Genomic DNA, 27,992 nt, shown 5'->3' on the forward strand with positions numbered 1-27,992 from the left:
CGCAGCTCCAATTACACTGCGCATGTGTTGTACTCCATACCCCAAGACCCGTGTCCGCCCGTGTCCCAGCCTCCTTCAATAAGCCTTGCATGGGACCTTATTTAAGAAAAAATATGTACAGTAATCAACGGCAAGAGACAATTTTTTTTTTATCCCGTTTGAATTGTGCCATGAATCACACATATGATGTTTGACAATTTAAAAAAAATATTTTTGCAAGTCAAGAAAGTCACAGTTGGTCGTTGGTTTGTCATAGTATCATTTAGTTTTGTGTGAAACCGCTCAGTGAACTACATCTCTCGTCTCCAACAATATAAGTCACCAACACTAGCTAGCTAACTAACTTATGACGCACAAAAGTAACGTTATCTTACCTGATGTGTTTTATCCAGCGACTCCTGGTCTTTTTATCAACCTGGAAGATAAAGAGCGAGCGAGACCTGTTGCTCGTGTGAGTACATCCCAGTACGAAACACACAGGCATCATAGCTTCAGCAAGAGAGACGTCACTACGCGACTTTTGGCAGTGTAGTCTTTCTAATTACATATTTTCACAGTCTTATAATTCAACAGTTTTAAAACAAACTGCGACTTTCTTGACAATTATCTTTTAAATTGACGTGTGTGATTCATGGCACAATTCAAACAGGATCAAAAAACATATTTGTCTCTCTTCGTTGACCGTTCATATTTTTCCCTGAATAAGGTCCCATGGTGGTCCACCGGAAGGGGAGGGACTTCGCCTCTCCATTTGTGTTCCACTTGTCTTTCTTCTATGATTCACAGTAAAGTCGCAGGGCTTTACACCATGTTGTTTTAGACCTGTGGATAATGATTTATTATCCTATAAAATCCACGAGTCCTCCTGACTCTCCGAGAGAAAATTAAGTGTGAATTGCCGCTCTGGCTCTTTCCCTTTGATGAGCACTCTGTTCTTATTCCTCCTCTCTAATCCCACTCTGGGGAGCAGAGAGCCTCCAGTCTCCATCCTCTCGGCCTCGTAAAACACGACCACACAGCTACACGCTCTCCTGACCTCCCACTCGCTGACCTGCCAACTGCCACCGAGTTGCAAGAGGTCTCATGCACACCCGATTAGGTTTAGAGTAGCATTTACCTTGATAGGATACTGTAGGAATCTGTTTTATTAGCGCATGGAGAAAGATTGGCGTGCGAGAGAACTGATGAGTAAGGCGAGCATGAGAGGCAGAAGACGGAGAGGAGTAAAGTGAGTAAACGGGGTCTTAGTTTGACAGGGTTATTGGAGGCCCCCAGACTTGGTGCGCTGATTTGTGACGACATGATTTCAACTATCCCACTGGGAAACATTTAAACACACATACACACCCAGGTCTTGTGGGGAGAGGTTAAGTGCTTATTTATTTGGAGAGCGGAGTAAATGGTTTCCACTCCCCTCCTGCTCGCAAACCTTAAACTGTTAAGTGTAGTGAACTCTGACTCACAGAGGACTGTTACTGCCGCTCTCCTTCACGCCACTCACCACCTTTGAGTGTGTGTATACACCCACCATATGAGGGCGCCTGTAATTAATTGCAATATACCATCAATCACTGCTGCACTTCCTTCTAAATGAAGTTGGAGTGGATTCGGTTCAAAACCGCCTAAAGTTTCTTGTGGTTTTTTTTGCATCTTCAGGTACATCGGTGCCCTGGGAGCCCGTGTGATCTGCGACAACATCCCAGGCTTGGTGAACAAGCAGCGGCAGCTCTGCCAGCGCCACCCGGACATCATGCAGGCCATCGGCGAGGGCACCAAAGAGTGGATCCGAGAGTGCCAGCACCAGTTCAGACACCACCGCTGGAACTGCAGCACGCTGGACCGCGACCACACTGTGTTTGGACGTGTCTTGCTACGGAGTAAGTCCATGGGTGTGTCCACATGTCTTTCTATGTCTGATTACTGACTGTGCGGCCAAAAGCATAGAGATACTGAGGCTGAACCTGAGCCCCATCTGCTACTATCTCACTCCTCATTCCCATCCTTCCTCCCTTCTCTCCATCCGTCTGCCCTCGTCGCTCTGTTCTTTCTCCAATCTTTCCTCCTCATGCTCACGTATGCTGGTGCTCCGTGTTTATAGTCGCTAATGGACTGTTGTAATGCCTTACGCCTCGTCAATAAACACACGGGCCTCGAGACGCGGGCTTGTCGTCATTTTGTTTTTCCACTCCTGCCAGACCTCTCTGCTTTGCAAGGTATTCATGCCAATACACATATTCACACACGCATGTTACAACATACATATTTTCTAACTATCTTTGCAGCCAGTGCATGATAGATCATTACAGCTGCATTTTGAATGCAGAGCATGGACACAGCGATGCACTTGTAAGTCACTGTTGCATGCCGAGCAACCAGTAAAAAGAGTGACTCTAATGCTACATCTTAGGGGTTATGTTTTCTTTCTTGCTTTTGGAGTAAGGCATAATGGTAAATGCTTCATTTACAGTAGGGGTGAAAATATCAATACACATGAGTATCGTGATATTATGTTTTGCGATACTGTATCAACCTCTTAAAAACCGGACCCGGCCACTATTCTGTCTTTCGGAGGTTGTATCGGGCTCACTTGTAAAGCTAGAGTGAAGACACTCATCATATAATTGAGATAACCTAAGGAATCTATTGGTACCAACCATGCCATACTTGCATGTCGCTCCAAAGTTACACTAAATTTTGGCGAGGAAAAACTGGCATGGCCATTTTCAAAGGGGTGCCTTGACCTCTCACCTCAAGATATAAGAATGAAAATGGGTTCTATGGGTACCCAGGAGTCTCCCCTTTACAGATATGCGCACTTTATGATAATCCCATGCAGTTTTGAGCAAAAACCATGCAGTTTTTTGCATGCATGACAAATGTGTTATTTTCACCTATTCTAAAATGGTGTATTTGAATATTTCTGCATACTGGGGTCCCTAAACAGTCTTGGAATTACACAAATTGGGTATGAATGTAAAGCTGAGACTCTTGTGAATCCAATGAGTCCAACTGTATTCATGTGTAATGATGTTAGTTCCTATAGTAGCCATTTCACACAGTGACTTTTTTCAGATTCTATACATATGGTGATGTGTCATATGACAGTTTTCCTAAAATTAGATTTGAAAAAAAACAAAACGCAATATATCGCCTTGCTTACAATATCGCCATATATCGCAATACCGGTATATTGAATTGTTACCTTTGTATCATGATACTAACCGTATCGCCAGATTCTTGCCAGATTCTTGCCAGATTCAGATGCCAATACACAGCCCTAATTTACAGCAGCTCATTGAAGTGGATCTACATTCAGGTTGCATAAAATAAGGTGCTTGTCTCCACAGACTTAGTAGCTGACATATTATTGTCCCTCTTCCAGCCATCCTAAGCCGGTGTGGGGGTCGACGATGCATTGAAAAAAAATATATCAGATATGGAGATACAGGCTGCGTGTGTGTGGAGGACAGGAATAAACAGTAATGTAGATGTAAATATTTAGATAGATATTCTCACTATCAGACAAACAGCGCAGGTTTGAATGATGACCAGCAATGCCCTCCTCCATCCTCCCCCACATACGCCCCCTCAGCAGCACCCACTGCCCCCTTCTCCTCACCCCAGAGGTGGGACGGGACATTCCAGTGAATACAGAGCGAGCAGGTTGGATCACACAAACTCCTCTGGCCCTGGCTGCTTCAGATAGACTGAACCTTGCTTTCAGATACAAAAGTATCCCACTCGTAGTCATTTATAATCAGTACTATATCAGTTAGTTTTGTGATGTTATTTTGATATGCTGGTACTCGAGTATTGCCCATTTCATGGAAATAGGAAATATTACTTCACTCATGCATTTACGTGTTACTTTTCAAAACAGAATTCATAAATGTAATGCATTGTTATTTATCCTGGTATGCAGATTATGGAATACTTTGCTGTGCATTTAAATACTTCTTACAACTTGAGGATGAAGCTAGGATGCGTGCAATCCCAGCGCTGCTGACGCTTTGTGAAACATCAGCCTGTGTAGACTGCTATATTAATTAAAATAGAAACTGGGGCTGGCCGATACGGCCTAAAAACGAAATTTTGATTCAAGACATCAGTAGCGTGTGAGATGGATCACTGAAAAGTTATTAGTTAGTTGAATGTGCTTAGAAAATTACACAGCAACCTGCTGATTACATAATGAGATATGCAGAGTTGACATTTCTGCCTTAAGGCGTTGCTAAAAGAAAGCTCACGAGAGCTCCAAAATAGAAAGAGTTCATCATCTGGGCAGCATGAATGGGATTTTTATTAGATGTTTCTTGTGTGCTAGTACAAAAACTCGGTTGCTGGTGACACAAGATGAAAAGGTTGCATGGTCCCCAAAAACATCAGGATTCATGCTCTGAGAACCATGAATATCAGCAGCAAATGTAATAGATATTCAGCCAACAGTTTTTGAGATGATTTGTCGTGTTTCAAAGCATTAGTACCAGATGGTCGTCAGGGGGCCAAGGAGGTGAACAAATTGTTACGAGCCATGAAAAACCAAATCACATTCCATGGCTGATAGCTGTTTAAATATCTGAACTGAAGTGTTGATGAAAGAACTGACAGACCAAATGACCAACTGACTGACCAGGGTCATATGGACATGAACATCAGAGGTGGGGCAAAAAAAATCACATACAAATTGCAATTCTTACCTTCTATGATTCTGAATCAATTCAAAAATGCCAAAAAAAAACTATTTTTCTAAGTTGTTAATAAAGTTGATGGAGCAAAAAAAGCGAACTCAACCACAAGAGCACAGTGAAGCACCCAGACGATGGACAGCACGCACATTTTGTCGTTCATGTTAAATAAAAGGCAAGCATTTGGGCCCATTTTTTATTTAATAAAAAATGGCACTTCAGTTTGTACCCCATCAACCAGAGACTAATCTCTATAAACAGATTCTGCATTCACATGTAGAATCTGTAGGCAACGGGACAAGATTTTGGCATCGGAAGCATTCTGGTTTCCGTCTGTAGTCCAAGTAATATTGTACAATCACGTTTGAGCAGACTTTGGTTAAATGCAGGTAAACAGTCTGTGTGAAGAGCAAAAGAGGTGGAACGCATTGGCCGAAATGCAATTTCGGAACCCACCTGCTATTGTCTGACGACGATTTTGCTTTTTATTGGTTTAAAATTAGCCTGTAAACTGGCTACTTGTGAAACAATCCGGTCATACACGTCGTCTCTCAACTCCAACTCCAGTCTTGCATCTCAAGTTGCTAATCAGACTGTACTTGGCCCGGACATCTACAGGCTGCACCGGAACCCCAGAAATATAGCCCCTTGCCTCCAGAGGCTTACCCGTCGTCAGACCAATAGTCGATGGGTTCAGAGATTGCCCAGAGACTGACCAACTCGCACTGCAGCACTTTACAAAACTCTCAGCTAACTCTGGTCGGGCGAAGAAAATAACATGATCCACAGTCCGTTTCATTTCAAAAGACCTGCGGCTGTGCAGCGTTTTTGGATAACAGTGGCTTTGCTCTGTACTAACGCTGCAGCACAGAGGCTGCTCTCCACTACCGGAAATATAACATTAACAACAACACAGTGGAGCTCTTCGCTTCCCGTAAGATTCCCACCCCCGTTGGACATGCTTGCTTTTACTTTACAAGGAGACGAGTCATGTGGAGGATGAATTTACTAACTACTGGGGAAATTCTTATTTCAGGTGCATCATTTTCTTTTTACCTGAAACAGCATTCAAGTTGTTTCAACTCTGAGTACAGAGGCACCAAGTGAAAACCCACATATGTCTGTTAGGCTGTGACTACAAGCTCTTCTGCGTCTGGCTGTTGTCTTCTGAGGCATTCACTCCCACGGGCGCTGCAAAAAGCAACTGTGACTAAATACTATATCTAATGCTCTATGTGTCTTTGGCCACACAATAGATGAGTCATATTCTAAGGAACTAAAGAGAACAGGAAAGCACAGCAATGGTAGAAAATGCTGTCATGACATCACCCTGACGCTGATTAATGGGGTATCACTGTGTCTGTATTTAAACAATTTATGTGAGCAGAGGAGAGCCCCGCAGCTGGGATTATTTCCATGATAATATTTAAACAGAGCTGTCCTATACTCCACATCAGGCCTGATATGCCCCCGTCAGCTGCACCTTCATGTCCTGATGGCTCACGCCCAGGCCTGGTTATGGCATTATGTGTATCTGTGCGTGCACGTTAGCATGTGGGCTGCACAGTTTTAAGTCTTTACTATAAATCGTAGAGAATTTATTGTGTATTGCATGATATGAGTGACTACAATTTGTGTTATTTTAACCTCTGCCTCAGTCTAAACTCTTGGTTTCTTTTGTGCTTTCTCTCTCCGTCTCTCTTTCTCAGGCAGCCGTGAAGCAGCATTCGTCTACGCCATCTCCTCAGCGGGAGTGGTGTACGCGCTCACTCGCGCCTGCAGCCAGGGGGAGCTGAAGACGTGTAACTGCGACCCGCACAAGCGTGGACGGGCTAGCGATGAGAGAGGAGAGTTTGACTGGGGTGGATGTAGCGATAATATCAACTATGGGATAAAGTTTGCCAAAGCCTTCATAGACGCCAAAGAGAGGACGGTTCGAGATGCACGAGCGCTCATGAACCTACACAACAACCGCTGTGGCAGAACAGTAAGTGTGTGATTACTGCAGCATCAATTCACCCACGTAACAAAACATATTGTCTGATTTACATCTAGTGGTATATCTAGCGATGCAGACTTTTGTTTTATTTGCTGGAGATTTGATAAATCTGCATCTTGGACCCCATTTACATCTGGTCTTAACATGCAATCTGTATCTGGCAACGCTATCTTGGTAATGACAATAGGAATTTGCATTTATACCTGATATTAATAAGCGTTATCTCGGTTCCACCTGCACTGTGACCGAATCTTTATATGCAAATCACATAGGTGTAGCAGACGAACTAGTGGATGCAGAGTTAGTTTGACCTATCAACTTGTTGGAGTTTTTTTTTCTAAACAATGCAGCCAAACTGTACAGACCACATTCACACCTTGCTGGGATCCAATCTCAATACAACGCCTTTCCCAACTTTAATGCATTCTGAGTGCATTTTAGGGCACTTTTGATTTGAAACTACCGTTCGAACGCGGGAAAAGTATTAAATATTCAATCTGTAATAACCTTTTCAGTTTCAAAATTGTCAGTGTATAACAGACGACTGCAATGTTACAGTTAACTTTCATGAACTGAAAACACACTGTGAAAGGGTCAAAGTTGTAAGACAAAAACGTGGACAACTCCCAGATTGGACAAAGCCATGGTAGCGACCTGTCAATCACAAGGTAGCCACGCCCTAAAGCATACCCTGCTTTATGGTCTATTTGACTCTAAATGGGACCATAATTTACTAAATGAACATCATGCTGTAATGAAGAAGGCTTGAAACTAGTGATTGAGACCATAAACTCATGTTTACAATGTTAACTGAGGTAATAAATCAAGTGAGAAGTAGGTTCATTTTCTCATAGACTTCTATACAATCAGACTTCTTTTTGTAACCAGAGGAGTCGCCCCCTGCTGGCTATTAGAAAGAATGCAGGTTTAAGGCACTTCAGCACTAGTTTCACTTTTCAGACCTGGAGGTAGCCCACTGGTTCCTACAATGCACTGTTAGGAGCTAGGATAAGCTAGGTGGGTAATTGCATTCAAATTAGTTTGAACTTGATTTTTTGCAACAGTGACACCTTTCCTTAGCAAGTGTTTTTCCTTATACAGATACAATTTTCAGTTACAGATCACATGTTAGTACTTAGTATAAATAGGGTCTCCACCCAATGTAGGTAAAATATTTTTTGTTCGTGGTACTCACAACGTTAAAAAAAAACATATTTAGAGAATTCAACACCCTCTCCATATCTCTGGGTAATCAAGAGAGTTTGCTGTCAACAGTTTTAATAGGGACTATTAGTAACTCAGATGAAAACTGTTCACAGAGATCTGTGGATTACCCAATGTGAATTTTTAATGCAATTTTCAATGCTTTGATCACATCAAACAAAAATCCTTTTATTGGAGTGGAGGCAGAAATCTCAGAGGTGGATATCTATGTCAAAACCTCGGCAGATGAAACCAAACATTGTCTACGAGACTAGATACCACTAGAGTTGCATCAAGTGGGAAATATGTTTTTATGAAATTAGGTTAAACCAACCAAATGTTAAGAAACGTTCCTGCCTTTTTTTTAGAACATGTAAAACCAAATGTCTCAATGGCTAAAACAACACAATCCCCACTTCTCTCTCTATGCATTCAGGCAGTGAAGCGGTTCATGAAGCTGGAGTGTAAATGTCACGGCGTGAGCGGCTCTTGCACGCTGCGGACATGTTGGATGGCCATGTCCGACTTCAGGAAGACCGGCGACTACCTGAGGAGGAAATACAACGGGGCCATCGAGGTGACGATGAATCAGGACGGGACAGGCTTTGCCGTGGCTAACAAAGCCTTCAGGAAGGCCACCAAGAACGACCTGGTCTACTTTGAGAACTCTCCGGATTACTGCCTACAAGACAAAACAGCAGGTAAGACGGCGAAAAGGAGAGAAGAAGAAAGTGGACTGGACTGAAAGACGCAGAGAGGCAGTTTCTCATGGGTGTTGATGGATTGCCCCCACTGTGTTATGTTTTAGGGGTGTTATGTGTATGTTGTGTGTATGTTCATGCATGACTAGTGTGTGTGTGTGTGTGTGTGTGTGTGTGTGTGTGTAATGGTAGTCAGATAACACAGCAGGACTCCTGTGTGATGTCGGTGGAAGCTAATATCCTTGTACCCCGAGGACATGGTCGTTCTGTGACCACCTGACCTCTATCAGTCTCTGTCACCACACACACACATATATATACACACTCCCGTGGTCAGAGGAAGTGTTGATCAACCTTTACACAATGCACCTATGACTGTTTCTGATTGGCTGGTCGATGGACCGTCAGACAAACTTTTACAATATTTGACCATCACTCAGAAGCTCTGTCCAGTTCGTCCTCGCTCCCTTTGTCTGCCTCACTCTTCGTCCATCCTCCCCCCTCTTTCTCACCTTCCCAGAGGAATCCACAGCCTAGGGACACAAGCAGCTAATTTTTTTTTTTTTTTTAAATCACTCTTTTCTGTCTGTCACAGTCTCTCCCTCTCTGTCTGTCTGAACTAAGCGTAGCTGGAGGGCAGAGTGGGCCTCAGAGTGTGAGAGCCTGTCTGTCTGTCACGCTCCACTGTCCATTTAACCCTCACACACACACACTCACATAGAGTGGCTTCAAAGGGAGCAGTGGCTTGGGAAAGGCAGTGTAACTATAGGCCACTCTACCAACACTGCATAGTTGTGTGTGTGGGTCTGTTGTTCTATGGGCAGCTTGTTGTGATAGGTAGCAGTTCAAACAGGGAGCTTCTCACACGAAACACCACCACTAATCTCTGTGGGGATGACATTCACATAAGACACACAGACAATATGCCACTGCATTAGGTAATAGCCAGACTGCTAAACACTATGATGCACTAAACAACGGCGACTAGTGGCACGTTTCCACCAAGCAGTCCAGTCCATTTCAGTTCGTTACACATTAGAACGGTTATTTTCACGTTTCCATTGGCAAAACTTGTGGATGGTACCAAAAGAACTACTCCGCCTTTAGTACCACCTTGGTCGAGGTTTCAAGCAGACTGAGTCGATACTAGAAGGTGGAGTTAAAACACTGCAGACCACTGATCGGTCATAGAGAATCGTCACTAGCGCAAAGCGGCCGCTGTTTTTTAATAGCCAAGCTACCGGCAATAGCGACGACAATTTTTAATTCACTCGATTTTTTTTAAATGACAACTCGCAAAACTACACTATACACTACGCCGTACACACTACGTACACTACAGTTGACAAAATGATTCAGCGAGTGTCTCGTTGAAGATGATATCATGGCAGTTTCACTCACTGCAATCAGCGGTAATCAGCTGAGAATCCCGCCTACACTGAGGGGGTACTATCTGCAGTAGAAACACGGCATAGAGAACAAGACCTGGTACCAAAAGTGAGTCGAGTCAAGTCGACCAGAGCAGAGCAGAGCCGTACCATACAGTGTGAACACGGCTTAGCTGTTTTTCTTTTTAAAAACAGTGTAATGTTGTTCTTTTTAGCATTTATGTATTAGCTGCCATTGACAAACACCATTTTCCACAAGCCCAAGGCTGTCATGGGTCAATGTCGTCACAGATCCAACGCCACCGTCACATCGCAAAAATCACACCATCATCATCATTTTAATGTTTTTCAATGAAAATAATGATCTAAAGATGATCATTCCCTCTAATATCGAGAATCATATCGCAATTGCAATATCAGTCAAAATAATCGCAATTAGATATTTTTTCAAAATTGTTCAGCCCTACTGCAAAGTCACTCATCGGTGGCAGTTACATCTAAACAAAATCCAATAGAATCAATTCTGTCTGTACACAGCTTTTATGTAATCAGGTTTCATTTGTTAACAATGTGCTCCAAATAAGTAGCACAACAAAAGTAGCTGATGTAAGCTATTTAAATGGTGTGACTTTACCCTCTTGGTATAACGCCTCAACACTTCCAAGTCATCAGTTGAATGGTTGGCGATGAAAATGGACAGGAGGGCAAAATGACATAGTCGTTTATCATACAACAAAGATTACAGCTAAAAAGTTAAAGATAGAATTAGAAGAGACTGTGCATGGTTCATGAGGAGGGATAAAGGATAAAGGGCTATGGGCTGTGACTAAAAGCATTGTTAACCAGACAATTATTTTCTCGGTCAAATTATTTGTTGTGTCCAGCCGATAGTAAATAAAACCCCAAAACAATTCAGTTTCAGCAGATCTGATAGGTAATGTCTTGATTTTTGGCTTGAAAAATTCCTTAAACTTTTAATCAATTTTCAAAAGAGTTGCAGATTAATGTTTATTTAATCGACTAATCAATTAATCATGTTATAATTTAAGGACTTTGGCTTTCTTTAGAAATGATCCTCCAGTTGTTGTTGTTAAAGTTCATTGTTAAACATAAAAGAAGAGAAGGTTCACTTTAAGGTTTTATTGGCTAACTCTTTTGTGCTCTGTGCAGGCTCCCTGGGCACGGCTGGGCGGGTCTGCAACAAGACATCACGTGGCACGGATGGCTGTGAGGTCATGTGCTGTGGGCGGGGCTATGACACCACGAGAGTCAAGCAAATCACCAAGTGCGAATGCAAGTTCAAATGGTGCTGCGCCGTGGAGTGTAAGGACTGCGAGGAAGCCGTGGACATACACACGTGCAAAGCTCCCAAACGAGCCGAATGGTTGGACCAGTCCTGAGGACACGCCCCTCTTCGCCCCCTGTAATGCAACCCCACTCCTTTCCCCTTTACGGGACATCCTGTGGAAACATGGCATTCTGGGAAAGTTTGTCCGAAAGTGCTCGGCGTCTCCGCCCTCCCCTGCCCCCACCTCGGTTCATCATTGCATGGCTTTTCTACCTGTCTCTGTGAAAGCACTAGAATTCAGTACCCATCAATATGAATTAACACCCATTAGCCCCTGTTTGTGAACGGCCCTGAGACTGAACTGCTGGGATCAGATGATGAACGGTGAAACCAGTGAACACTTTGGGGTTCGAGTGGATTGGATTCAGTCCAGACGGCCTTTTTTCTAGCGTGTGGTTCTGGGTTAAAAATGGTTTGCTGCTTTCATGATGCTTTAAAGACACATTTTTACATTAACTGAGCCTTCAAACGTATTCAGTATTATTACATCAACATCCTATACTCACATATTTTTCTTTGTTTTTTTGGGGAAATACATTTTTATTTACCAAAAACAAATACTTGGTTGGACTTTGGGAAGTAGCTTGACAAGTGCACTTTGAGAAGTGGACATCTAAGCGTTAAGTTTGGCTCTGCGTGGCCAAACACAGAGGCGGAGGACTACCAGAGGACGGGGAGATGGACACTAGATGAATAAATGGACGGATGCGTCATTGGGACATTGAATGCAACTGTAAAAAAAAAAAAAAAAAAAGTTTAAAGTGATTTATTTAAATTGTAAAGTGTTGTTTCATTTCTCATCTGCGGATGAGACTGCACTACATTGTCTGACACGAGGAGAGAGAAGAGCACTCCCATTATTATGATTATACAGTGTACTCTAGTTTTCAGTGTGTAAGACGACGACAAACTGCTGCTGAGAAAAAAAAAAGAAGAAGAAAAAGACCTGGACGGTCATTCAGTTGCACATAACCACAACATCAGACAGATTTCACTTCTCTGCTCTCCAGCTTGCTTGTATAACATTGTGTATATTGCCTTATCTAAACAGATGTTCATATGAAATATATGGTGCATTAGTATGACACTGGGATCTTTGTTTTTTGTTCAGACAGACAAACACAGAGGTTGAAGGCAAGACTAGACGCAGATAAAGCAGAACTAATCAGTGTGACCGAGCAGGATAGTGAGTAAGTTCCTGTGCTGTCATAACCTGCCGTGTTTTTCCCATCACACACACACACACCATCGCTGCTCCTCACCAGCATGAGTTGAGAGCCACTGTGGCAGTAATAATACAATCTATGTCGGCAACAAAGGCTGATTCTGTGTGAGTCGGGGTGGGGTGCGTTATATCAGTCGAGGGGAGGGAAGTGTTTGATTAAAAGGCCCAACCTAAACCCCAACCCCTGCTGGCCTCATCCCACCCCTCGCTATGTGGAATTCCAGGTGGGTCCCAGGCTAATGACTAGATGGCTGTAATTACCCGGGGCTGTTGATAGCTGGTGATTGGACATGGTCGTGCCACAGAGGACCTAGTGTGGGCTCCTGCTGAGACCACATTTAATCAAAGGCTTCTTGGCCGGCTTATCAAAGGGAATACTTTCCAGCAATCTTCTCTGCCTCAGCCCCCTCTGCTCCCCAGACTCAGTCCAGTTCAGTCTCTGTTACATTAGAGACTCCTGATAACGTGAATTCAAAGGGATATTGCACACACAAGCGCAAGACGAAAGTAGCGTGTAAACCATAGACTGTATATAAGAAGTGGACGTTGTCACCGTGATATCTCCCATTGGATTGTGGACTGGCATTTTGAAGCCTAGAGTTCAGCATTTTGGTCATTACCATCTTGGCTTTTTGCAATCAGACATGACACGAGAGAGTGAAGTACGCTGAATAAGACATTTTTAGACGACCAAAAAGGTTATAATTAACTTTCATGAACTGAAAACACACTGTGAAAGAGTTAAAGTTCTAAGACAAAAACACGGACAACTCCCAGACCGGACAACGCCATGGTAGCGACCTCAATCATAAGGTAGCCACGCCCAAAAGCATCCAATCAGTACTGTTAACCGATTATTAGCATTAGTGCGTTTCATGCAGCTGTGCTGTGGTTTTAGTGCCTAACAAACCCGTTATATCCATCATTTATCACCAGCTACAGTGTATGTGCAAACAGACAACTGAGTCCCCAGTTCACCCATCCGGGAGAGTTACTGTAGCAGCCACGATGCTGCGTGTATTGTCGTGGACACATGCAGCCACTTTTCCGGTAAGTCTCCATCTAGTCTCCATTTAGTTTAACTGCGATGTTGTCAGCTGTGTGTCTGCCTGATGTAATGTTACTCTGTCTGCCCGGCGTAATGTCAGCGAGTGTCCGACAGACCGCGTGTGTGTGACGACGGTGAGTAACGTAGCAGTGCAGTGTGTGTACAGTTTATTTGTCGTGAATAAATGCTACAACTCCTCAAGACCCAAGCCAGGCTCCTGTATGTTGCAACAATTATATTTACTTTCTAATATTTCTTTTAACCGTTTAACCGATATCATTAATCCGTCATAATTCTTAATGCTGGTTAATGGTTAAATGACCAAGTGAGAAGTAGGGCCATTTTCTTATAGACTTCAATACAATCAGACTTCTTTTTGCAACCAGAGGGGTCGCCCCCTGCTGGCTGTTAGAAAGAATGCAAGTTTAAGGCACTTATGCATTGGCTTCACTTTTCAGAAACGGAGGTTGCCGACTGGTGTAAACACAAATGATAGAGTATTAGTTCATTGCCTTTTTACTCAGCAAACCTTTTTTTTTTCTCTAACCCTGTATGCTGTGATGCTCAATATGTGTCCCAGTGATAATATCACCTCTCCTTGCCCAGGCCTGGGACAGGATGCAGCCATGTTCAGGCCTGAATGGACACACCAATGCCATAAGACAGGAAATACAAGGCATCTGCCCTGGAGATACCTTGATGCAGGAAGCAGACACAAACTCAGATACACCAGCTGAGATGAAAAACACAAATTTGCTCTTTTGAGTCGCTTCAATCAATACAATCTCTTTCACGTGATACTGCTTTATAATCAATGTTTTTAATGGAGTAATATCACGATTCACCTTTCGGTCTACCAACTGCCCCAAAAAGGACCCTCAACATCCTAGTAGGTGTCTTTTAATAGCCACGGGAGGCCCATATCATTAGATAAGATAAGCTTTATTGTTCCTCAGGGTAATATTATCAAGCAATTCCAGTCATTTAAACTATTCTAGCGCCAGCTTCCTGTGGCAGAGTCTATCTGTGTCCTGGATGCCAGGCTGAGAGCATTCACAGGCAAACCATTAGTCTTCACAGCTGGCAGGCAGCACCGTGGGTGAGAGAGATTGTACTTACTGAGGGCACAGAAATGGCATCACAGGAGGACGTCAACACTTTTTTGTCGGTTCAGTTCTGTTGGCTGTGATAACATTGCACCCAGTGAATTACTGAGATCTGAGAATGGGAGTGGCGATATTACTAAAAAGAAGTCAGATGATCTCACAGGTTTTTAAATAAACCCCTAAGCAAGGCATAGTTATTTGGAAGAGGAAATATAGGCGAACAGTGAAATTATCACTCAACCTTTGTAAACATCCATCAGAGTGTACAGACCGACTTTGTGGTTCAAAGCACTTGCGGGAGTTGTGCGGACTAGGGCTGGGCAATATATTGATAATATATCAAAATCGTGATATGAGACTAGATATCATCTTGGATTTTGGATATCGTAATATGGCATAAGTGTTGTCTTTTCCTGGTTTTTAAAGGCTACATTACAGTAAATGTATGTATTTTTTAAAAATCACATTGTGTAAATATTTTGTGAAAGCACCAAAAGTCAACCCTACAATATCGTTGCAGTATCGATATCGAAGTATTTGTTAAAAAATATTGAAATATTGGATTTTCTACATATCGCCCAGCCCTTGTACACACAGTTTTACTTTGTAATGGGGGATTATTATGGACATTATGGGTGTGCCCACTAGATAATCTGTTGGCTTGTTAACAATGAATGTCTTGACTGTCTGTATTCATTGCTCCATTGTAGCAATGTCATCCCTGGTTTCAGATCTCAGAAAATAATTTGGTGGGTAAGACCCAAGTTGGAATAAACCAGATTTCAGATCAAACTGTGGTCCAGCTGAATTTAAAAGGACCAGTAAGTAACAATTAGGGGGATCTATTGGCAGAAATTAATTATACTATTAATAAGAATGTTTTCTGTAGAGTATAATCACCTGATAATAAGAATTGTTGTGCTTTTGTTAGCTTAGATTGAGCCGTTTATATCCACGTGGAACGGATCCACTCTCCACGGAGTTGCACCGCCATGTTTCAACAGTAGCCCAGAAAGGACAAAAACCAAACACTGTTAGCTTTTCCTGCTTGGGCTGGAGTCAATAATGTTATTTGCTCCCATCGCCGCCACTCTCTCTCTCGCTTCACCACTCTTCACGTACACAAACACTCTACGTTCTGGCTCTGCTCCAAATGGCTGTAGAGAGGGACATTCATGTTTTCATGTTGGCCACCGCAGCTCTCCAACACGTTTGGCACACAGGAGAGGCTTCAGTTGTTTGCAATCTCCTCACCTCACCGCTAGATACCACCAGATCCTACACACTGGACCTTTAAAGGTTGCTCTCATACACTATTTTTAGTTTGTGGTTGCTCTGATCAATAGTTATTTATTACCTGCATCATAGCCGTGACATCACGTCCTTTTTCGGAACTGTGTGCGGGGCAATGTCGTTGAATGGAAACCTTATGTGGTTGTACCTTTACCCTGACCAACACACATTGCTGCAGTATCTTTAGACTGTTAGCCATGCAGGCAGCCCAATCATTTATTTAACATCATCACAGTTATTCTCAACCATGTGTCACCAACACCTCTATATTCTCTCTCACTCTTGACTCCCCCTGTGTCTCGGTACTGACAGTTAGATAGATTAGTCAGATTTATCAACCTTATGTCCAGGCCGTAATGCATGTCAGCCTGAGCTCTGGCTGCCAAATGACAACAACCCTGAGAATAGAGGATAAACCGCACTCCGATTACATACACAAACATGCATGCAAGTGCGCACACACACACAGAGCCTGGAGCTACATGGACGGAGCAGAGCCCACAACCCAGACTGTGTTTTACCTCTAAAATCCATCTTGGACTGAGAGATAGAAAAAAAAGAAGAGGTGTGAGACAGTGAGAAGGAAGAGTCACATGGATGGATGAAGGGGATATTGAAATGTATAGGGTTACCTAGAGACCTGGCGGGCATGTTTATCAGCAGATCTTAATCTCAGCCAAAAGAACCGCGTTCCCCACAATTCATCATCATTACTCGCCCCACCTGCCACATCCCTCTCTGACTGCCTCCCTCCTGCTCCTTGCCTCTGATACAGGCTTCTGTCTGTGGGAATCTAGCCAGAGACCCTATAACATTCACCTTGGGGTGGTCCGGGTGTCAGCCATGCGATCTGTTTCGCACACATAGTCACATGTACATACCTGCAGGCTAGGATAGGACCCCCTCAGTGCCCCCTGAGCTCACCTATCACCTGTCTGGTAAAACCCCCAGTATGTTAGCGAGCCTTTCTGCTCTGTCACTCACTATTTGTGACCAGAAAGCACATACAAACATACAAGTGTGTGTGTGTGGAGGGATGAGTTTACCCCTCAGGGCCAGTAGAACCTGGGTCATTTTTTTCCCCTGGAGGTTGGAAGGGGGAGTCTGGTTGAGGTCAGGGGTCATAAAGTTTAGGTGTATCAACAGAGAACGACCACCACTGATCCGTCGCCTGTTGACACCTCCTAAACATTAACAGCTCGCTCATGTAGCTAAGCTCTTTTCTGGCCGGCCAGCAAAGAGGCGAATTTATTCAAAAGAACACCTGCTCTGCTGGATTAAAATCTGGCCTACAGCGTAGCTGCCTACAGTGTCAACTCCTCCATTCATCTTCCTGTTTCTATCTGATGGGGAGGGTGTCGGCCATTAGATATTAGGTGGTGCAGCTTCGTTGGGAGCAGGTTTGGGCTGGGAGGCAGTGGGAGCAGTAGGAGGTCCAGATTTATTAGGGAGCTCAGACTAATATTTACGTGACCTGCCAGGACCCCAGGGGTGTAGAGACAGAGAGGGAGAGAAAGTATGGGTATGAATTGCAGCGTCTGCATTGAGGGGAAAAAGGGGATTACGACACAAAACACTTATCTCCTGAGACCTACAGCAAAAACTGTCATTTCCTATAATGGTTCACCGCAACTCATTTTGATAGCAATCACCCCTATAATATCACAGCAGGAACTCTAGTTCTCTTTTCCAAGGTCCGACAGGCAACTCGTCGCCAAATCGATTCTTTGACCTGGAAAGTTGCTGAGTAAAAGAATAAAACTGGAATAATTCCCCACCATTGGCGGAGGAATATTTCAGAACTCACTCACCGTTGCATGTAAAACATTCCCGGTGCTCCTACAATTGCTCCAACTACTGATACATGCAACCACATGCAGGTTGACCTCAATGAATTTTCTGTGAGTAGAAAGCCCATGTGACCTGCCACAGCACCAATTTGTCATCCCTAATTCATCTATGGTATAACTCACTCACTGCTAGGCCGGAGCTTAGTGTTGTACGACTGAATATTCCACAGGTTCGGCTCACAGACACGAGGGTTAAAGAGGACAAAGAGCGCCGGTGCTGAGCCCGAGTTGGACATTTAAGACGCGGTGAATTCTTCACCGTACAAGGTGTGGGCTGCGATGTGACGAGGTTTGCGTGTGACAGTGTGAGTGTGTTTATCTCCCTCCCTGTGTGGGAATTTACAGACACACCTCGCAAGGCACAAACAACAGTGACCTGGAAAAATAGTCGAAATTCCACCAACATACCAGGGAATCTGGGGGTTTGGGGCTGACAATACACACTGACAACGAGAGACAGAGGTGTGGGAAACAGGGGAGATACAGGGTCAGGGTCAAATTGTGTAGGCCTCACAGACATAGATACCAGTGAGTGATACCAGCTGACACACACTGATGCTGACACTAACAGTGATAGCATGGGTACCTGAGTGACATTGATAGATAGCGCTGAGCCATCCCAGCGTGCACACACAATCAAACCAGCTCATCCCTGTGGCTTTTACTCAGCATTATGTTGCATAGGGGTGTACGAAAATAATGATACACATGAGTATTGTGATATTATGTTTTGTGATGCTGTATCGATTCTCCATAACACTGTATCTATTTTTAAGTAACGTCTTAAAAATCTGACGCTACTCTGTCTAGCAGAGGTTGTAGCAGGCTCAGTTTTAAAGCTAGCATAAAAGTACTGGCATCACATGAAACTAGAAAACCTGAGGAATCCATTGGTATCAATACTAGTCTAGTATACTAGCTTGTCGCGAAGGAGGTTAAATAACACTCCAAAGTTACGCTAAACTTTGGCGTGGAAAAGCTGGCATGGCCATTTTCAAAGGGATCCCTTGACCTCTGACCTTAAGATATGTGAATGAAAATGGGTTCTTCCCTTTACAGACATGCCCTCTTTATGCTAATCCCATGCAGTTTTGGGCAAAAACCATGCATTTTTTTGCATGAATGTGTTATTTTTGTCTATTCTAAAATTATGTATTTGAATATTTCTGCAATCCCTAAACAGTCTTGGAATTGCATAAACTGGGGATGACTGTAAAGTTGAGACTCTTCTGCATCCAATGAGTCCAATTGTATTCATGTGTGATGATGTTAGTCCCCATAGTAGCCGTTTCACATAGCGACTATTTTTTACTCCCATTTTATGTATATAGTGGTGTGTTCTTTTTACTATAACTGTTTTCCTAAAATGTATTTAAAAAAAAAAAAAAGAAGCAATTATTGCCTTGCTTACAGTATTGAAATACATTGAATCATTACCCCTGTATCATGATGTGTATCGGATCGCCAGATTCTTGCCAATACACAGCCAAAGGGTTGTATGTCTCCTCTGCCACGGGGAAAAAAATCAGACAGACGCCACTTTAAAGGGTTTAAACACTGAACAAAAAAGTAACATAAGGTCGTAGCTTTTTAAGTGGCAAATGGGTGAAAAGTGAAAGCATCTTCTGGAGTGTCTACCTGTACTCATGTTCACAACTGTGTGTTTATTGTTGCTTAGAGTGGAGAAGATGTGTTTACCACATCACTGGAGCCAACGTCCCACTCCCAGTCTCCGAGACTCCTCACCTTTAAAAACACAAACCACCAAAGATGCACACAAATTCACTCGTGCAACGAATCCTAAACTCACACCACACAAACAAACACTCTCTGTGTGGAATGTCTTGTTTGTGTTTTTGAGTTGCAGTTTTCCTCCAATCTTCATTTTCCTGCTCATCTTCCTGGAATATACCGTATGTTCTTGTTGGCACTTAGATTGGCCCAGACATAGATTTATAGAAACTTGGGATGTGTCTTTTGCTAAGTCAGTCTGTTGATGCCTGTAGTAACAAGCCTCCACACCACCCTCGACTGGGCTTCACCTTCTACCAGCATTGAGACAGCTGATCGAGAGTAAGGACACAGTACAGTAGCCTCAGTCGCTCCATAAACAGTGGTAAACAGAGCAAGCGCTCGGCATGAAATGGAGGAATACTGCGTACAAAACGTTTACACGGAGCTGCCACGGGAACAATATCATTTCAGTTTTACAATAAAGTGCTGGTGTAACAAAAGCAACAGAAAGGAAACTCATCTGTCCCTCTCTCCGTTCAGAGTGACTTGTTTATGCCTCGGCCTCCCACTCTCTGTAAGGAGATAATTCAATCAAGTATAATAGAGCTTTCACACAGGCTTAACCCAGCTTTGATACTAATGCTACAACACCCGAATCTGGAGCCTGATCTCATATATCTAGAATTTTATACTATTACATGTCAATAGATGAGAGGTTTCACTGTTATCTGGACTTTGTTAACACAGATTTGAAATCTGAGGTAAATTTCAGCTGGCTACTTCAAATTAGAGAATACTGTTTATACACCGATCATTGAATAACATTGACTATCTCGTTACAATGGCACCTTGCAGTGGGTGGGATATATTAGGCAGCAAGTGAACATTTTGAACTTTGAACTTTGAGTTGGAAGCTAAAAAAATGGGCAAGCATAAGGATGAGAGCGACTTTGACAAGGGCCAAATTGTGATGGCTAGACGACTGGGTCAGAGCATCTCCAAAACTGCAGCTCTTGTGGGATGTTCCCAGTCTGCAGTGGACCTACCAAAAGTGGTCCAAGGAAGGAAAACCGGTAAACCGGTGAACCGGCGTCATGGTCAGACCCAAGGCTCATTGATGCAAGTGGGGAGTGAAGGCTGGCCCGTGTTGCAGTCACATCATATTGGTGTCCCAATGCCTAAAGGAATTGTGGTATTTTAATTAGCCAGACAGGCTGGGAGACACCAACACCTTGTTTTGGTAATGTTGTCCATATCCTCCTCCAGTAACTAAAGCCGACTACTGACAATGTTTTGATTCACTGGAAAACTGCTTCTCTCTTGAAGAAGACTGTGGGGGCAGGCAGCAGCACCAACGTCACTGTACATTGAGGTGTACATTATAGATCATACATCCAACGCATGAGCACACATGTAACGACATACGCACGCATGTACACTGCAAATGCAAACATTCACGCCAGGTACACACAGAGGGGTGTAGATGCATAAATCACTCTTATATGTTTCATGGTCTCACGAAACCCCTTGTGCAGGAAAAACTATGCCACTATTCACATACATATACTGTATACAAACACAAAAAGCACAAAAAGCTAGCTGTGTGTGTGTGTTAAGTACTTCATTATTGGCTTGGAGCTCCGTCTCTATCAAGTGTTTGAACCGGGATAGTTTAGGGGAGAGTAAACAACAGTCTAATGTGTTTATCAGACACTAAAGCACACACCAACAGCTGTTTACCACACAGCGAGCCAAGCCGCATACAACAACAGCAGCACGAGGATAACATGTAAATCCGATGGAGTTGCACGCTGTAAGGGAGGGTGATGCTGAAGGGGGTCTGTGTCTTGGATTGGTTTGTGAATATGGCCACCCTGCATGCGAATATCCACCTGCTGAAACACACTCTCTCACCTTATAGTTTAGAGCAGAGGTTCTCAACCAGGGGTCCGGGGACCTCCAGGTGTCCTTGAGAGAGTTCCAGGGGGTCCCCAGAAAATTGGGGTAATAGTTTATTTTCACTATTTAATTCACTATAGAAGTGAGCACAGTGTGAGTAAGAGTTATAATAGTGACTATTCTGATCCTAGGTTTCACACCCAACTGTAGTTGACTAATACATATCTAAGAACAAAGATATTTTGGTCCCTGAAGCAAATTCTTATCAAACGTGGGTCTGTGACCTAATGTGTATCAATTTAGGGGTCATTGACACGAAAACGATTGAGAACCACTGGTTTAGAGTCAAAGAGGGAGAGATAAACGAAAGCTGTGTACGCTTGAAAAGCCTCCTACTACTGGTAAAAAAAAAAAAAAAAAAAGTAAATATGATTCCACTTCACAACAATACACCACGCCAGACTAAACTACATGCAGATATACACGCAGGAAAACCTGAAGAAACAATGAATCATCATAATTATACATACTGTGCACACAAAAACACAGCAGATGTCACCACCACCATCACAGTCACAGCCTCCACCCCTGAGATTTAACCGACTATATGTTCATTAGTTAATTAGTTTAAGAAACAGACTGTTTGTGGATGAGTTACTAAAACCGATGTAAAATAAAAATGAGAGATCAATTAAAGGGATTCACATGAGGATGAAATATAACATATAACTGCAAGCAGCTATGCGTGAGCTCCTTGCCCAAACACAAATAGATGAAATATTGCAACTTGCCTATTTGTCCTCTCAAAGAAACAGCGAGGAGCATCACCAAATGTGGTCTGACGCACTTTGTGTGCTTCATTGGATGGGTCTAGCATTAACTATTTAGGTTTGCACATCTTCAGTGTCAATGTTGTTTGTGTGTCTTGGCCAAATGTATGTGTGTGTCTAAATTGCCTGGAATAGAAAACTTACTTTATGCATCCTTGTGTCCACGCTCCTTTGTTCTCCAAGACGTGATCTGAAAATAATAAAAAAACAGAAGAAAATATTCAGACATTTTTGGAAATTTGCTTTTATCGAGTTAGATGGGACGGTTGATATCACTGTCGTGTCATACAACCTGTTAGCTTAGCTTAGCACAAAGACTGGAAACAGAGGGAAACAGCTAGCCTGTCTCTGTCCACAGGTAACAAAATCCACCTAGCAGCACCTCTAAAGCTCAATAATTAACACCATCAGTAACCTTCTGTCGTCTCTGCTGGTTGCCTGGCAACCTCATGCTGATGACAAGACCCCACGTGAAAGCATGTCATATTTTTTTATGTACAGATTAAACAAACAAGATTAGCATAGAATAGCATTTCATGTGCTATTAAATCTAGTTTGTTTAATCTGATGTGCTACTTTTAGTGTTTGTATATATTATGTGTGTATCCGTAGTGGAGCTGAACAGTTGCAGTATGTCAAACATCTATTTGTGTCCCATGGGCAGACCTCACGCATTGCTGCTTGCAGATATATGTAAAAAAAAAATGGTTTGAATCCAGTTCGGGACCTTTGTGGCATCTTTCTCTGTCATTTCCTTTCATCTCTATACTATTGCTATCTAATAAAGGAATAAAATACCCCAACAAAATAAAAAAAAACATGTCTGGAGGGGATCTTTAAATGTGTACAGTATGTGAAGATTGGTTGCTATAGTAGTAAGCGTTGAGGATTTATGTCACTCTTCCTGATTGTGTCTTTACTGTCCACTCAGAACTAGCGGTATCTTTGGTGGTGGCATCAATATTTCTGTCAACATCATCATCACCAGCAACTGTCCAGCCCTCACACACACAAGATCATTACCTTGAGTATCATGCAGCCATCTCTGCCAACTGTAAGGAGGATGTGTGGTTGAGTGTGGGACTGAGCCCAGAAGAGAGCGGCCTCTTGGGTGTGAGGAGGGCTGGATGAGTGTGGCGCTCAGCCCTGTCTGGATCCAGGAAAGAGTGCGATGCGAGATGGGATGGTAGGAGATAAGTCCACTTCAGGAAACTCAATGGGACACTTCAGTGCAGGCGCAGCTCTCACCCCGAGCACTGTCTGTCTGTCTGCCTGTCAGGACAGAGAGAGAAAGGGACTTTGATAATGAATTCAACTTAGATCAAGATTCTTAATTTGATTAAGAAATACTCTCTTCAGTCATTCATTACTAAGGTGAGTCATTTTTGGTCTGGCTAGTACCAAATACACAATAACGTGGCACTGACGCGATAACAGCAGAGTGTGTGTGTGTGTGTGTGTGTGTGCTCAGGCTGCAGGCCCAGTGACAGAGACAGATTGGGTGTCTGAGAGGGACAGATAGCCTTACAGCCAACCTCCACTCACTCATTGAGTGAGATAAAGAGGAACATTCACACACACACTTCTCCATTGGCATCCGACCAATCGCGTTGAGAAATAACTCAACCCTTAACACGGACAAATAGGTGTGGATAAGGCCTGCGTTGGGTCTGCCGAAAATTGACGATTCATCACGAATTTCAAACAAACAGATTAGAGGAAGACTGTTGTGGTATTCAAATGGACTTATAGGATTTGCCCGTGTATACACTCCCGCCGTGCTGTGTGAGACCCGCGAGGGCATGCGAGTACTAGAGTGTGTGAGGGTGCCAAAAACAGTGACAGGCCATTCTTCTGCAAACAGGTTTTCAACAAACTCTTATCTCTCTTTTTGCTCTCTCCTCATCCATTCCCAACAATGCCCTTTGATTACATTCCCATCACAAATATACTTGCTATATTAGTCAGTGTTATAATAGGACCCTTTAACCAGCTATTACAGTGCACCAACAGAAAACTGGACACAGTTTATGCTTCTGTGGAAAAGCAGTGCTATAAGTGTGTGTGTGTGTGTGTGTGTGGGAGGGATGGTCCTGTGTTTTCCGAGTGACCTCAGTGGCCCAGGCCGCCTGTCTATTAGAGCAGGGGCTATTAGACCATCAGAAAGTGGGAGCATCCCCTCTCGCCATGGTGATAAGATCAAGGCATTCCGACGGCCAGAGCGGTCATTACCCTGCTCTCTAGCCCATAATGTCCCTCCATTAAAACACCCCGTTGCCATGGAAATGCAGCTGCGGCCGTTTAAGTCATTTCTTTTGCTCTGCTGTCTCTCTGGGTCATTGACACACAAACACACAATGCATCGACATGTCGTCAGATAAACAGTCACACATGCACGCTGCTATCAGGGGGCACTATGTCTCTCTCTCACACACACACGCTCTGCTGTCTGGGGTGTGATTCAGGCTCATGTGGGGTCGTAGGCCGCCAGGACAGCGAGAGGATCACTGAGTCAGTGTCCGCGCAGCAGGGCTGATGGTACAGTAAGACAATCTGGACGGCTGAGTCATCATGCGGTCTGATAGCATCCAGCTTTCAAACACAAACATGGGCAGGCAGACAGATAGGAGGCTGACAGAAACACACACACAAACAGCACTAACACTGATCAGGATAAACAAACACCTCTGGTTGTTCTGAAGATTTCGTGTCAAACAAACCCGACCCCCTGTTCCTCTAATCCTCATTTGGCCACTTCCAAACTTTCTTCGGAGGCATCAGTAGACACCTCCTACGCCCCAGATACACACGCACACACAAACTAACCCCTCCTAAACCCCCAAAAACTCAGCATAAAGATTTACCAAACCCTCTAGTGTTGCTCCTGAGGAACTATTGCACATATTGTATGACACTATTTTACCTAATTTAGTCCCTGTCTGTTGCTCTTTAGGTATTTATCATTACTTTATTTGTATTGGTATGCACCTTACAGATTTCTGCACACTTAGTTTGATTGTACTTTGTGCAATGACAATAAAGAAATAATGAAATATGACCTAAAGATATATAAAGTAATAATATCGTAATAACTATCATGGTGAAAATCATTCTAGAGCTGGGACGATTAATCGATTAGTTGTTAACTATTAAATTAATTGCCAACTATTTTGATGATCAACAAAATTAGTTTGAGTAATTTTTTCAAGAAAAAAAAGAAGTCAAATTTCTCTGATTCCAGCTTCTTAAATGTGAATATTTTCTGGTTTCTTTACTCCTCTATGACAGTAAACTGAATATCTTTAAGTTGTGGACAAAACAAGACATTTGAGGACGTCATCTTGAGCTTTGGGAAACACTGATTGACATTTTTCATAATTTTCGGACATTTTATAGACCAAATAACTAATCGATTAATTTAGAAAATAATAAACAGATTAATCGACAATGAAAATAATTGTTAGTTGCAGCCCTTAATCCTTCCCTCACCAGATTCCCTCCTCTACTTACTGTTTAATGTCACAACACAAAACTCGTTTAACCTGACTTGACAGGTTACATGTCTTCTATTTCTTTTTTTATGATGAGGCTCTGTGTTTGGTGTGACTGATATACAGATATGTGATTAATATAATAAATATGACACCAAAACAAATATAAATATTTACAGAAATATTATAGTGCTACCATAAATATTGTGATACAGTCACTCTAAGCTCACAAAGCATTACAGACACAACCCAAGTCAGTGATTCTCAAAGTGGGGTCTGCAAAATAATTTGCTATAAATTATAAAATTGTGCTGTAACATTAAAAAAGGGCATATAAAACAAGCATATTGTGTCCATTACTCCCACCCACATTAGATTATTAAATGACCCTCCGTTTAAAAGTATATAAGTGGTGCTAACATGATTCAAATTATGTTCTATGAAACAAGTCTGAAGTATTCAGGTTGGAAAAATTTTAGAAAACAAAAAGTTCCAATGGCATCGAAGAGTACAAATGGTGGTAAACATTATGCTTAATCAGAGTTATGAAGAGGGGGTCCTTGGAAAATTTTCTACCTGGGTCCCCGGCCCCAAAATGTTTAACAAACCCTACCCTAAGTCCTTACAGAGAAGCTACTATGAATAGTGAAGACACCAAATTGAATCAAGTCAAATTCATCTTAATTCAGACAGCATCTTTCAAGGCTGGAAACAAATTACCTCACAAATAAACTACAAAAGAGATGAGAGAGTGAAAGCTATGCCATTATGTAAAGCCGGCTTAAATTGTAGTCCTTTCATTTCAGAAATTCAGCCAATAAGTTACACTTACACACACTGAGCAAAAATGAGTCTGCGTTGCCCCCTAGTGACAACAACTGAAACATGAGTCATTAAACATTAAACTCATTTGGCATCACAGTTCTTTCTGTTCAGTGCCATCAGGACCAGATTTCAAATGAGTATCTTGTTGTTTCACACCTTCTCCCCCACTTTGAGGGGCAGGGGTCAAACACATCTTCTTAATGGCTCAAAGACATAAACAAACATAAACTTTATGCATTTCTTGCATTATTTAACAGGCTGATTTATGCAGGAACTACAACAGAACAGAAATACAAACATACATGGTAGATGTTCTCTCTTTATAGATATTTTTAGTTTGCATGAAATGATAACAGTTTTACATGCACACAGTGGTGGAACGTAGCTAAGTACATTTACTCAAGTACTGTATTTGGGTACAATTTTGAGGTTTCCAGATGTTCTGCTACTTTATGCTTTATACTTCCTTCTACTCCACCACATTTTGGAGGTAAATATTGTACTTTTTACTCCACTACATTTGTCTGACAGCTTTAGTTATTTTGCAGATTCAGATTCATAATACAAAATATAACTCGAACTATTTATGATGTATTATTATAGGTTAAAATACCCAGCAGTGTATAAAACAAATACAATTTGTAGGGATGCTAGGGATGTTAATGTCTTTCTCTGTATAATATATTTTTGCTCTTTTTTATATATGTCCCTGCACATGTCTTCACTTGTTTTATAATCGGTTTATAACACAATAAAAAAAAAGAAAAAAAAGAAAGGAGTCCATTATTTGTGCAATATTGATGTCCAACATGTTGCAATATTACTTATTTTTCTGTTTGTTAGCTTACTTTACCTTTTTTATTTTACTTATCTTATCTTATTTACTCATTTTACTAAATGTATCTTACTTAATTGTTATTCTATTAGGCACTGGTGCTAGAAATAGTACTTTTTTATTTTATACACTTGTATTTTATACACTTGAACTTGTTGTAATTTTGTTGTATTTTTGAGCAATCTCTGGCACAAGAATTTCCTTCGGAATTAATAAAGTTCTATCTTATCTTATCTTATCTTATCTTATCTTATCTTATTTGAGGATATAAACTAAGTAATAATAATTTGGGGGTTTATTTTGGGTACAGCCATTGGTCCAGTCTGGTCCACGCATGCGCAGAACAATTAGGACAATTAGGCAGAGAATTAAACACCTGTTGTGTTGAAGACAGTTTCCACATTGATTTGTTGTTTTCTTCACCAAATTAATCCCAATATTACCTTAAAAAGTCATATTAAGTGACTCCTAACCATAACTTAACTTAATTCCCAACCCAACCACGGAGGGCAACGAGGCTAAGACAAAAACT

At 42.3% G+C, this 27,992-nt stretch overlaps 1 protein-coding gene and 1 long non-coding RNA gene across 2 annotated transcripts in view; one reads left to right on the plus strand and one right to left on the minus strand.

Moving 5' to 3' along the window:
• LOC119490290 (protein Wnt-2b-A) overlaps nucleotides 1-12,078 on the plus strand; it is a 19,895-nt gene extending 7,817 nt beyond the window's left edge. The window contains exons 4-7 of the mRNA XM_037773586.1: nucleotides 1,657-1,877; nucleotides 6,395-6,672; nucleotides 8,324-8,588; nucleotides 11,147-12,078. Coding sequence (XP_037629514.1) covers nucleotides 1,657-1,877; nucleotides 6,395-6,672; nucleotides 8,324-8,588; nucleotides 11,147-11,376 — 994 coding nt within the window. The 3' untranslated portion in view covers nucleotides 11,377-12,078. The remainder of the gene's footprint in view (nucleotides 1-1,656; nucleotides 1,878-6,394; nucleotides 6,673-8,323; nucleotides 8,589-11,146) is intronic.
• Nucleotides 12,079-22,370: 10,292 nt separating this feature from the next.
• Nucleotides 22,371-27,992, minus strand: LOC119490315. The gene is made up of 3 exons (XR_005207376.1): nucleotides 27,837-27,992; nucleotides 23,333-23,581; nucleotides 22,371-22,499 (listed from the first exon to the last, which is right to left on the minus strand). It is a non-coding gene; the product is annotated as an uncharacterized LOC119490315 (long non-coding RNA).

The sequence above is a fragment of the Sebastes umbrosus genome, chromosome 6, assembly GCF_015220745.1.
Source record: "Sebastes umbrosus isolate fSebUmb1 chromosome 6, fSebUmb1.pri, whole genome shotgun sequence".
Taxonomy (NCBI): domain Eukaryota; kingdom Metazoa; phylum Chordata; class Actinopteri; order Perciformes; family Sebastidae; genus Sebastes; species Sebastes umbrosus.